Source organism: Cebidichthys violaceus, unplaced genomic scaffold, assembly GCF_023349555.1.
Source record: "Cebidichthys violaceus isolate CVI_PGR_0920_01 unplaced genomic scaffold, fCebVio1.0.p SCAF_3, whole genome shotgun sequence".
Lineage (NCBI taxonomy): Eukaryota > Metazoa > Chordata > Actinopteri > Perciformes > Stichaeidae > Cebidichthys > Cebidichthys violaceus.
Genome location: NW_027176483.1, coordinates 6,868,155 through 6,879,175, shown reverse-complemented (window position 1 = coordinate 6,879,175; position 11,021 = coordinate 6,868,155). Strand labels below are relative to the sequence as shown.

Sequence of the window (11,021 nt, the reverse complement as noted above, 5' to 3'; positions counted from 1 at the left end):
TTATCTGCCTTGGTCGTCAGCCCTCCATGGCTCGGCTATGAGACCCTTCCCCCTGCTTTGGCCCATATCTGTCACTCTATATTAAGAAAGCACAACATTTTCTCACTCAAGCGAACATATGGGAGCAAGTCCGTGGTGCGAGTGCTGCTAGCTCTCTCATGTGTCCCATCATGGTAGCTGCAGTGAGAAGACATCAGAGACAGTTGCAAATAGAGAAGAAGCACCGTGCATCAGCACTGCTCTCTGAATCGTATATCCTGAAGATTGTTATTGTTGAATGCTTCTTAACAGACCAATGCAGCTGGAAGCTACGAAATGATTACACTTCAAAGTGGAAATAATTTCTGAATCGTCCTTAGGTTGCAATTAGGTTGTCATTTTGAAAATGCAATAAGGAAAGGATGAATAGTAAAGTATGTGGTTTACTTAGCGGTGTTAGAGGTCTTAGCTTGTTTATAACACAAATGTACGTCATCAGACTGAACTACTTATAACTACTTGTGTGTGATACATTCAATTCCTGATCATTCAGTTTTTATCCCCAAATAAATTGCGGAAAAAAACCTGCTCATGTATCTTAAATTGTGATAACATGACTAAGATTGTGAGGCTGTAAAAAAATAAATAATAAAACACTTAAAAACAAAGAGGTGTTTTTCCTCAATTATATAATAATAATGTTGCTGATTTGGAGACTGTGTGAAGACAGAATTTTTGTCTGAAAACATAGCAGTCAGAAATTGAAAAACGACTTTAAGTTATAGCATTGATCTAATAAAACAAACTGACATTTGTAGAAAATATTAGACATGTCTGTCACAGTGTAACATTTCTAACCTTCATGAGGGGAGGATAGCAGGACCGTTGTAATTGACTGCATTAGTTGTACCTAATAAACTGACAATGAGTGTCATACTGTCCTACATTAACACGTTTGTCTTCTTTCTTATAAACACATAGTGCCATTCAGATTTTCAAGATTTGGGTAACTGTGCCACCTACTGGGCATGGCATTGTAATACATTGCTAAAATACATTAAACTGTGATATTTTCTCTTTACATACATCAACTCTAATGCATCATTCTGGTGTTTGCCAGGTGGTCGGTTTAACAAAGGAAACACCCGATTCCTGCAGTCAAATCACAGAATCTCACGAGTGAGCTGAAATCCGGTGAAACAAGCAATTCATAAGATCATTGCAGGATGAAGTGGGCAACATTGTTACTATTCAGGAGATTCCATGGAGGGTTAACATTTTTATCTCAAAGTATCACATAAAAGATGCAACATGAATACTGTTGGAGAGATTTATCATACCGTTCTTAGTTATAACTTGTATGGCTTAAACCTGCATATATTCATTTAAACCCAAATAATAAATGTTATATCGAATGTATTTTCATGTCTAACCCTCTTCCTGCAATAACAATACCAAGGCTGGGAACTCGGCCTTGGTGGATGCATCTGCAGGCAGAGAACATCTGCGAGGGGGGGGGGGTGTTGCGAGATAATGTGCATATTATACTTTGTTATACAATTCCTTGTTAGATCTCCGAACCATCCGTGAGGAAAGAGCTCTATGCATTCAGCTGAATTATTAGTTTCTGTTCAATATTTTTATATTTAAGAGTTTTCTCATCTCAGTTATTGCTCACACGGAAGGTTAAAAATATTTTTTTTCCACCACAAATGGCGACGAGGATGGGATCTAATCAGAAATTTGACTTTTTTGGGTGGACAATATTTTTTTCTCTTTTTAGTATTATGCCAGCAGAGATGAGAAGCATTACAAATGTTTTTTTTATAAAATTGTAAAATATGTCAATTTAGATTTCTAATTCTGTTCTCTAGGTTGGCATCAGGTGAAGAGCGACACGCACATCAACGGTCCAGCAGGTAGGCAGGAGAGCCAGCAGTAGCACGGTATCATGGGTAATGTATACAGTAGAAGACATCAAGGCTGAATGTGTTCCCTGTTCAGGACGTGTACAGTGGATGGAATAAGGGACCGGAGTGGAGGCGGTACCAGATGAATCGCTTACTGCAGTTTTGAGAAATCTTCCAAGACTATTTGATGTTTCAACCAAACTCTGTGGCACCGGGTTGATTCAAGGTTTTCACCTCAGGTGATCTGTGTGAAACCTGCTTTGAGTTTTGCAGGAAATTGAATTTCTTTTGTTGGCCGAGTTGACATACAGTAAACCGCTTCTTTTCTCGGTTTAGGCCTTTGTATGGTTCAGTGTTTTGGCAGTTTACCTCGGCATATCGATTGATTTTGCAATCTGAACTTCATGATTTGGTTGACTTTCGTCACGTTGACAAACTCAAAGTGCTCATGGACAAACAATTATTTTTAACTTAGCTCGATGCACCTTATATTGAGTGTGGGGATGTGTGTGAATGACAAGGGATAGACATTACATTACAGTCACTTAGACGCTTTTATCCAAAGCGACTTACAATTCAGCATCTATCTACACACCGTAGACACAGCTACGGGAGCAATTTTGGGGTTAAGTGTCTTGCTCAAGGACACATTGACATGAGCAGCGCAGAAGCCGGGGATCGAACCGCCGACCCTCTGATTGAAAGGCTGCCCTGCTCTCCACTTAGCCTTCATCTACAAAATAATGTTTTTCACCTGCTTTAAAGTCAAAGCAACTTCCTTTCAGTTACTTGTGTAATGCCAACATCACCAAACAAACACCATGTGTCCTCTTTCCAGGAAACATTTATTTCGATCAAGAGACAGGATCGCTTCTTTCCATAAACAGGTCAGTTAAATATTAACAAATTTACAGTCATGAGGAATGTAATAAAAAATAAACCAACAAAAACAAACAATGTTCGCCTTTAAAAAAACCCAACCCAGGGACCCCACCCATGACGATGTTGACCAGTGTCGCTGGAACAAGACTCAAATCCAATTCCAGCTCTATCGTTTCACCCTCTTCATTCAGTGCTTCACAGTTCAATTTTGGCCGATCTCGCCTGCAAGAGAAAAAAAAATATAAAAAATAAAATTAAAGTTATGAAGAAACTGCCCCCAGAACAAATACTCTATCATCTGATTTCTTTACACCGCCAAGACGCCACAGAATTTTAAGTGTTCTCACCGTTTCCTTATCTTCTTCATCATCATCTACAATTTCTTCTTTATCTTCAGAGTCGTCCTCGGCTGGCTCCTCCTCAGGCTCCTCCTCAGGCTCCTCCTCAGGCTCTTCTTCGATCTGTGGAATAGTCAAATAATTTTCAACATAGCACCACAACAATCTTCAACCATCACTGAGCGCACTTAAAATGACCCAACTGGGAAACCTAAGGGAGGTTCGGAGGCCTAAAATGTTAAGTCAGAAAATACTACAAAAAAGGAAAGTGCAGCTACAATGAAATAACCCTGTTTGAACAAGCCAGATATAAGACTGACTTGACACATGTACACCTAAAGTGAAAACTTTGCTATATGAATGTTTCCAAAGTAGAAATGTGGCTGCTGGCATCAACTTGCCTGTTCATCGAGAGCTACATTCATGCTGAGTCGGAGCATGCGCTCTATCCTCTCTCCATAAGCCTTTGTGTCGGCCAGTTGGTAGCCGGAGCGCAGCGTAGCCGTCTCGAACAGAACCACGGCCAGATCTGACGCAGTCTGGTCCTCGCTGTCATCCTGACAGACATGAAGGGAAAGAGAAGGATCAGTTCTCTGTTCTGATTGGTCCATTTCAAGTTCAGAAATGCTGCACTAAAACCTATTGCTGACATTTTAGGGGGTAACAAACCTTTACAAAACAGCAGATCTAACCTCATTTTACAAAAGCATTATAATACAATTCAAATTACATTTATTGGCATCATTAAAATGAGTAAAACATGTGACAGTGGACAGACTTACATTGACTTTGTTAAGCATCTGCTTGATGAGAGGATGTTTGGGGTTGATTTCTAATGTTTTCTTCTGGCTAGCATAATAGCTGAAGAAGAGAGGAGGGGAATTGGTACATAACCTCAGTAAACAGTCAACATGTTCCACCTTTGCAATTTACAACCGTGATAATGAGCATCAACATTGCTGAAAAGCACAGGATCATAACTCACTTTGTGGAAATGTCCTTTCCTGTCTGGTAAGCCTGTGCCTTCATGATCCTCTCCATGTTTCCTGACCAGCCGTATTGACTGGCAACCAAAGCGCAGGGTGAGTTTGTTAGCCTCTGAGAGACGATCGCCTTCTCAATCTGTGGGAAAGACAGCATCGTATTAAATAATACGACTGATGGAGCAGACATAACTTTAAAATGTATCGCCCCCATGTCATGAATATTACAAAATAATTCTCTACCATGTCCTTCAGGGGCTTGTCCTTCAGCCAAGTGGTGAGAGGTTCATACTCCTTCTCCAGGGCCTCCCTCTTCTCCTTGGTCTTGTCACTCTCGTCAAATTTGACACCCTCCTTTGCGACGTTCTGGAAGCGTTTTCCGTCAAACTCGGGCAGCGCCTGGATGCAGTACTCATCCACCGGCTCCGTCAGGTAGATCACCTCGTAGCCTTTCTTCAGCAGCCTCTCCACGAAGGGAGAAGACTCCGCCTGCAGAGGGAAAACAGGACAGATGAGCAATTCCAGCGTGATAAAGTTGATTTTACATCGTCTAAGTGTAATTCCAGCATGCCTTGACATAATTAAGCATTTCAAACCAATAGGAACACAGCTACTCACCTCCTTCCTGCTGGTGCCAGCCATGAAGTAGATCTTGTCCTGCTTCTCCTTCATGCGCTCCACGTATTGCTCCAGGCTGGTCACCGCTGAGTCGCTGTTGGAGGTCACGAAGCGCAGCAGCTTGGCCAGACGGGTCCTGTTGGAGTGATCCTCAATGACACCCAGCTTGATGTTGGTTCCAAACTCCTTCCAGAACTTATCGTTGTAATGCTCCTCTGCGATCTTCTTGATCATGTCCAAAGTCTTACGCACCAGCTTCTTGCGGATCACCTGAATGGAGACAGAAAGGATCACATCTTCTGTCACTTTCCCTTTATAATTTAGTTTAATATTTCTTATTCTTTACAACTTTATTTCATGATTACTTTGTTCTCTCTTCCCCTTTCTCCTTCCTGTAAAACACTTTCTGACTTCCGTTTTGAAATGTGCTGTACAAATAAGGTTCCTTTCCTGCCTGCTTATCAATCATCTTTTTGTCAGTAAAGAGTAAGAAGTGTTTCAACAGTTTAAGAACAAACAATTGGGATTTAGATGGTTTTGTATAAATGTCAGATGTGAAGCTCACCTTGAGCAGTTTGTGTTGCTGCAGAGTCTCTCTTGACACATTCAGGGGAAGGTCATCAGAGTCAACCTAGCCAAATACATTTTCATCAATCACAGTGATACTTAGGAAAAGACCAAACAGTTTATATGAGCACATGTCTGTGTCTCAGGGAGAGTTAGCAATCACTCACCACTCCCTTGACGAAGTTCAGGTACTTGGGCATCATGTCGTTGAAGTCGTCTGTGATGAAAACTCTCCTGACAAACAGCTGTGACAGAAAGAAAGTCATTTAGCAACAGAGTTGAGGGAACTCCTGATTATCCTTCTATAAAAGGACAACACAATGCCTTAAAAATGCATACTTGGTCGAGGGAAATACCTTGATGTAGTCGTTCTTCTTGGAGCCATACTCGTCAAACAGGCCGCGGGGAGCTGAAGTGGGCACAAACAGGATGGATCGGAAGGTGACCTCCCCCTCAGCCGTGAAGTGGATGTGGGCCAGAGGGTTGTCGCTGTCCTGTTAAAAGCGAGAAACATAGTTTTAATTAAACAACATGAAACAGGTTGAGCACACAAACTGCGTGGATGTTTGACGACGCGCTACTGTTCAGGCGCCTACCTTAGAGAACGTCTTGTAGAAAGCGTTGTACTCATCCTCCTCGACCTCCTTAGCTGGTCTCTGCCAGATGGGCTTGATATCGTTCATCAATTCCCAGTCCCACACAGTCTTCTCAACCTACAACAAACAAGAAGAAAAGTGTCAGATCAAATTATTTAGGCAATATGTCCAAACTAAATGGCATCAACTTAGTCTAGGGCATAATCATGCATGTTTTACTGCCACCATTTGATCAAAGTATATAGTACGAAATTGATTTTTACTAAAATCTTTCAGAATTGTTTTTTTTTTTGGGGGGTGACCCCGAATAGTTGACTATTCCTGAATCTAAGGAGCCTGATTCGATTGTTAATCTCATGGTCGAATAGCCTCAGTGACGGGTAAATGTGGTAATGAAACAAAAAGGATTAGTCGTCATTCATAAATAACACGGCTATCTCAACATCAAAGAATAGGCCTACATTTATTAATCAGAACACTCACATAAGAACGTACTATCAAAGCACTAGATATATTTTTAATTTATGAACAGTCTCTACAAGGAGGCGCACAGAAACAGCCATTTGCGGCTTGTATTTCTCTCCCCATTGACTGTCTGGACGGCTACAATGGGTAAAAGGGAATTTGGACCATAAGTTCTATTTATAACCACGAAACACAAGCAGGATAACAAACTGTCTATTGATCTCCATGTCAGTACCCCACCCACACACACACACCTGTTATTCTGAAACAGCTCAGTGATCGTAAAATGCATCTCAGCCAACAATGTGTTTACTATTCGTCTATAGATACATGCAGCTTAAACAGAAGTGAATCAATGAGCAAGAAATCAAAAAGACATGACACGGCTTTGAGAAGACTTGACCAATCAGATTTAACTATTTAAATTCTCTGTCAGGGACATCTCTGATTTCATTTAACTAATAACAGTCATCCCTATATGAACTTCCTACCTTCTTTGTCTTGGGCTTGTCTTTGTCCTCCTCCTCTTCCTCCTCTACCTCTGCCTCCTCTTCAGCAGCCTCTTTCTCTGGTTCCTCTGCTGCTTCAGCATCTTCCTCGATGGGCTCCTCAACTGTCTCAGTCTGAGCATGTTGAGGGAAAGAAATTATGCAATTTCATACGTCAGTTTCATAACAGTGTGCTGGGATGAAGTCTGAGTCACAGCGGGGGAGGAAGCGTCTCAAGTAGTCACCTTACTGGCCCAAACGTAGATGGGGAAGTTGATGAACTGGGAGTATTTCTTGACGAGGTTCTTGATGGTCTCCAGCTCCAGGTAGTCTGAGGCCTCCTCTTTCAGGACCAGTCTGATGTTAGAAAAAGATGGGGATGATTTAATTATAATACTATTCCAACATTTGAGAGTAGAGTCGTAACAGGAAAACAGCATTCAAGGTCTAGTTGAGTAGGTGTTATAGTATTTGTGTGAAGACCAATACAACTAACAGCAGTTTATTATTCTAAAAGAAGTAGCTACATTTGCTGCAGGTGACTTTAAGATAACTAAAAACAAAATGTAAAACCCACGTGATGGTGGTTCCTCTGCCCAGCGTGTCCCCGCGGGGGTCCTCAATGACAGAGAACTGATTAGAGTCGGACTCCCAGATGTGCTGGGTGTCATTGTTGTGTTTGGACGTCACAATGACTTTGTCAGCAATGAGGAAAGCAGAGTAGAATCCCACACCAAACTGGCCAATAAGCTCCGAGGTCGACTGGTCCTCGGTCTGCATTTCGTTCATCTTGTTGAGGAACTCGCTGGTGCCAGACTTGGCGATGGTGCCCAAGTTCTTCACCAGGTCCTCTTTTGTCATTCCAATACCAGTGTCAGTGATGTGGAGCATGTTCTTCTCCTTATCGGACTGGAGACAGGAACAATACAATCAAGTTAACAACAGAGCAAGAACTATAGACATGACCAAGGAAGACTGCATCGTACAGCAAGTCGTTCTTGTGCATACTTTTATTTTGATGGTCAGCTCCTCGTTGGAGGCCATTGCCTCGTCATTGGTAAGAGACAACAAGCGGATCTTATCCAGAGCGTCCGAGGCGTTGGAAATCAGCTCCCTAAGGAAGATCTGAAACAGAAGCAAACATTATTATTATTTCAACCTTCCCTGAAGAGGTCTGTAAGACATATCATTATAATAACACAATATTCCTGCCCAGTAGTTCAACCACGAGACACACGGACTCCCCGAGACCTCAAACAGTGAGTGATGTTGGCTGACAGACACTCAGCAGCTGAGACTTAATACTTGTTACACAATGTTACCCAGTTTGTTCATTCAGTGGCAGCTGATGGTAACGGTTCAATATTTCCGATACAGAGAGGCTGGAATATTTGTTCACAACTGAATACCGTAAAATTGTGTGGGTGCTGTTTTTAATAATGTTGATTTTCATATTGAATTTGTTGCTCCACGCTGCCTTAAGTATTTCATTGAAGTGAACTAAAAATGGCAATTCAGTCAAATTACAGGCTAGGAGGAGTTTCTTGTACTTCATTCAAAATATTGTTTCATACACAGTGGCCACTTTATGAGGAACATCTGTAAAATCTAATGCAATCCAATAACAATAAATTCTATTTATATAAAAGATATTAAAGATCAGTTTTGATTGATACTGTCAGAGATGTATTAATTAAGTATGTATATTATTGAGGTGGTAGCTTTTAGTAGTATTGTACTGGACTTAAATTTATTGAGGTGTTTAATAATATGCCCACTCTATTTTTAAACATGAGGGGGAAAGAATATTACAGATGGATACACAATTTAATATACCACCAACTATGACCTCAACAATGAACCCATTGTTGAATTAACACCTCTCTGATAAAAGTAAATCAACAGAATCGTGTTGCAACACCAGCGCTTGTACATCAGGAGGTTCTTTATTCTCGCTCACCTCCTTGTTCTTGTAGAGGGAGTTGATAATCAGCTTCATCATACGGTTGACTTCAGCCTGAAAAGCGTGTTTTTCCGACTTGTCTCTGATTTCCTTGATCTGAGCTGCATTCAAGCCATCCAGCTGGATAGCCTCCTCCTCTCTGGGGATAGACAGACGCACACACGTGAAAATCAGGGAAAAGCACAACAACAAATCATAGTTGCCAACAGAAAAACAAATCCGTTCTCGCCTCTAGGGATCAGTATCCAAGTTAAAAGCAGAGACACACAGGATTCCCCCGTCTTAAATGACAGATGTGCATCAACGGTTGCGGATCTCAAGATCACGCTGTGAGCGTTTGTGTGCACAAGCATGGTCATGTTGACCTTGTGCTGTTAACTCTAGGTTTAGTCGACCTTTTTCTTTGATAGGGACAACCACAGTGTTCACTCAACAGGCACATTCTGAAAAAAAGGTATTCAAAGTGACACCTACCTCTGCACCACCTCATCATCTGTTCTGGAGCCATCTCTGCTTTTACCAAAGTCCTCCTCAACCGTCCCATCGACATCAACTTCATCCTCTGCCTTAACAGCAGCTGCCAGGGGGATTAAAACAAATAGATATTATATTAGTATCGGAAGAAATATACAGCACTTCAGATCATTTAGAATGAGGCTTGGCGAAGTCGTGATCGAAATCATGAAATAAGTCAGATGTAATGTTGAGTAGGATGAATTAATGAGCCAGAATATGGCTGTACATGACACAATATAAATGATTTAATGGGGATGTTAGCTAGCATCAACCTGCTTTAACATAACGTTACATTGTGTTTCTAATAGATACTTCTGGAATTCAAAATATTGCACACTAGCGTTTCTACAACACCACATGTGTTGAAGCCCAATCTATCACGCTGTGTATCATTAACATTTGGGCAAAATTCAGCCCAAATGGCTCCGGTCACGAATGAGCAGAGAAGCACCAACACAAGTTCACACCAACGTTAGCTCACTGGCTAACGTTGGCTACAATGTTGGGTCATAAAAAAGTGAGACAATGTAGCAAAGATATTACTGGTACTCACCAAAGGCAACGAGTGCGCAAAGCAGACCTATCACCCAAACTCGTCTCATGTTGCGGTTCAGCGTGAATGACGATGTGTGTCTTCAGGTCCTGAAACAAAAGCCGGGAGATAAGTGCACGTAGCACAGCCTTAACAAGAGAGACGGGCGAGCTCTCGCACCAAACGAGCCCACTTTATTTAACCCGTGACAGCCGACCAATGGCTGCGCACCACGCACAACATTCGACCAATCAGAGCAGAGTACCTGGTACATGTTGTCCAATCAGATTCTTCAACATAAGTCAATACTCGAAAATCGTGGCTAGACACCATTGGCCAGGAATTAACAATCCCCACATCACTTCCTAAAATTCACCTTTCACTATGGGGAAAAAAAAAAATCTCTGTCAACACGTTAGTTAAACTTTGATTTTCTTATGCAACGTCACAGACAAGTGACTGAGGCTGAATGACACTGGAGATTTCCTATATATTGTCACTGACTGCAGCATTCTATCTGTGTCTGTTACAGTTTATGATAGTCTGAATTGCATCACTTGTATCTACGCATGTTTATATGGTATAGTATTTAGACTAGATCGTGTGGAGACACACTACTTAGATATCCTGCTGTTGAAAAACACACAAGGGATGACTTCACATTATCTGCACTACTGATCTTTGTCCACAGAGTGTCGCTGTTAAGTCAGTGAGTTGAAAATGCAGTGAAGGAAACGTGTTTTCCACATACACACTATGTGGAACTAAGTGCTGAAAGACTGAGATTGTGTCAAACTGGAATAACTAATGGTTAAATAAATAGTGTGTTACATTATCATACAAATACGCTCATTATTATTCTCAACCTGCCTGACCGGTGTGTATTTGGTTGTGGGAGCATACGATAAGGCTACAGATGTCAAATAGCAGTTACAGTTACAGTTATGGGTGTGTTGTGTGTGTGTCTGTGTGTGTGTATGTGTGTGTGTGTGTGTGTGTGTGTGTGTGTGTGTGTGTGTGTGTGTGTGTGTGTGTGTGTGTGAGTGAGTGAGTGAGTGAGTGAGTGAGTGAGTGAGTGAGTGAGTGAGAGAGGGAGAAAGAGAAGGGTACATATACACAAATATATATAAGGGTACACAAATATAGTATGTAAGTAATCACAAGAGAGTCAACAGAAAAGTGAG

At 41.5% G+C, this 11,021-nt stretch overlaps 1 protein-coding gene across 1 annotated transcript; it reads right to left on the bottom strand.

The window, feature by feature from the left end:
* Positions 1-2,715: 2,715 nt before the first annotated feature.
* Positions 2,716-10,009, bottom strand: hsp90b1 (heat shock protein 90, beta (grp94), member 1). The gene is made up of 18 exons (XM_068723786.1): positions 9,859-10,009; positions 9,264-9,366; positions 8,787-8,928; positions 7,835-7,951; positions 7,404-7,735; positions 7,072-7,183; positions 6,830-6,961; positions 5,874-5,990; positions 5,634-5,771; positions 5,445-5,522; positions 5,276-5,341; positions 4,711-4,980; positions 4,336-4,581; positions 4,095-4,231; positions 3,892-3,970; positions 3,511-3,666; positions 3,119-3,232; positions 2,716-2,993 (listed from the first exon to the last, which is right to left on the bottom strand). Exons 1-18 carry the CDS (start codon positions 9,905-9,907, stop codon positions 2,967-2,969), a joined length of 2,415 nt encoding a protein of 804 aa, XP_068579887.1. The 5' UTR covers positions 9,908-10,009; the 3' UTR covers positions 2,716-2,966.
* Positions 10,010-11,021: the final 1,012 nt, after the last annotated feature.

Bases quoted from the DNA above. Each gene is read 5' to 3' on its own strand.
- hsp90b1 (XM_068723786.1), bottom strand. From the start codon at position 9,907: ATGAGACGAGTTTGGGTGATAGGTCTGCTTTGCGCACTCGTTGCCTTT. The intron at 7,184-7,403 runs GTGGGTTTTACA...TTCTAACATCAG, and splicing joins GGCAGAGGAACCACCATCAC to ACTGGTCCTGAAAGAGGAGG. The intron at 3,667-3,891 runs GTAAGTCTGTCC...CATGTCTGTCAG, and splicing joins AGATGCTTAACAAAGTCAAT to GATGACAGCGAGGACCAGAC.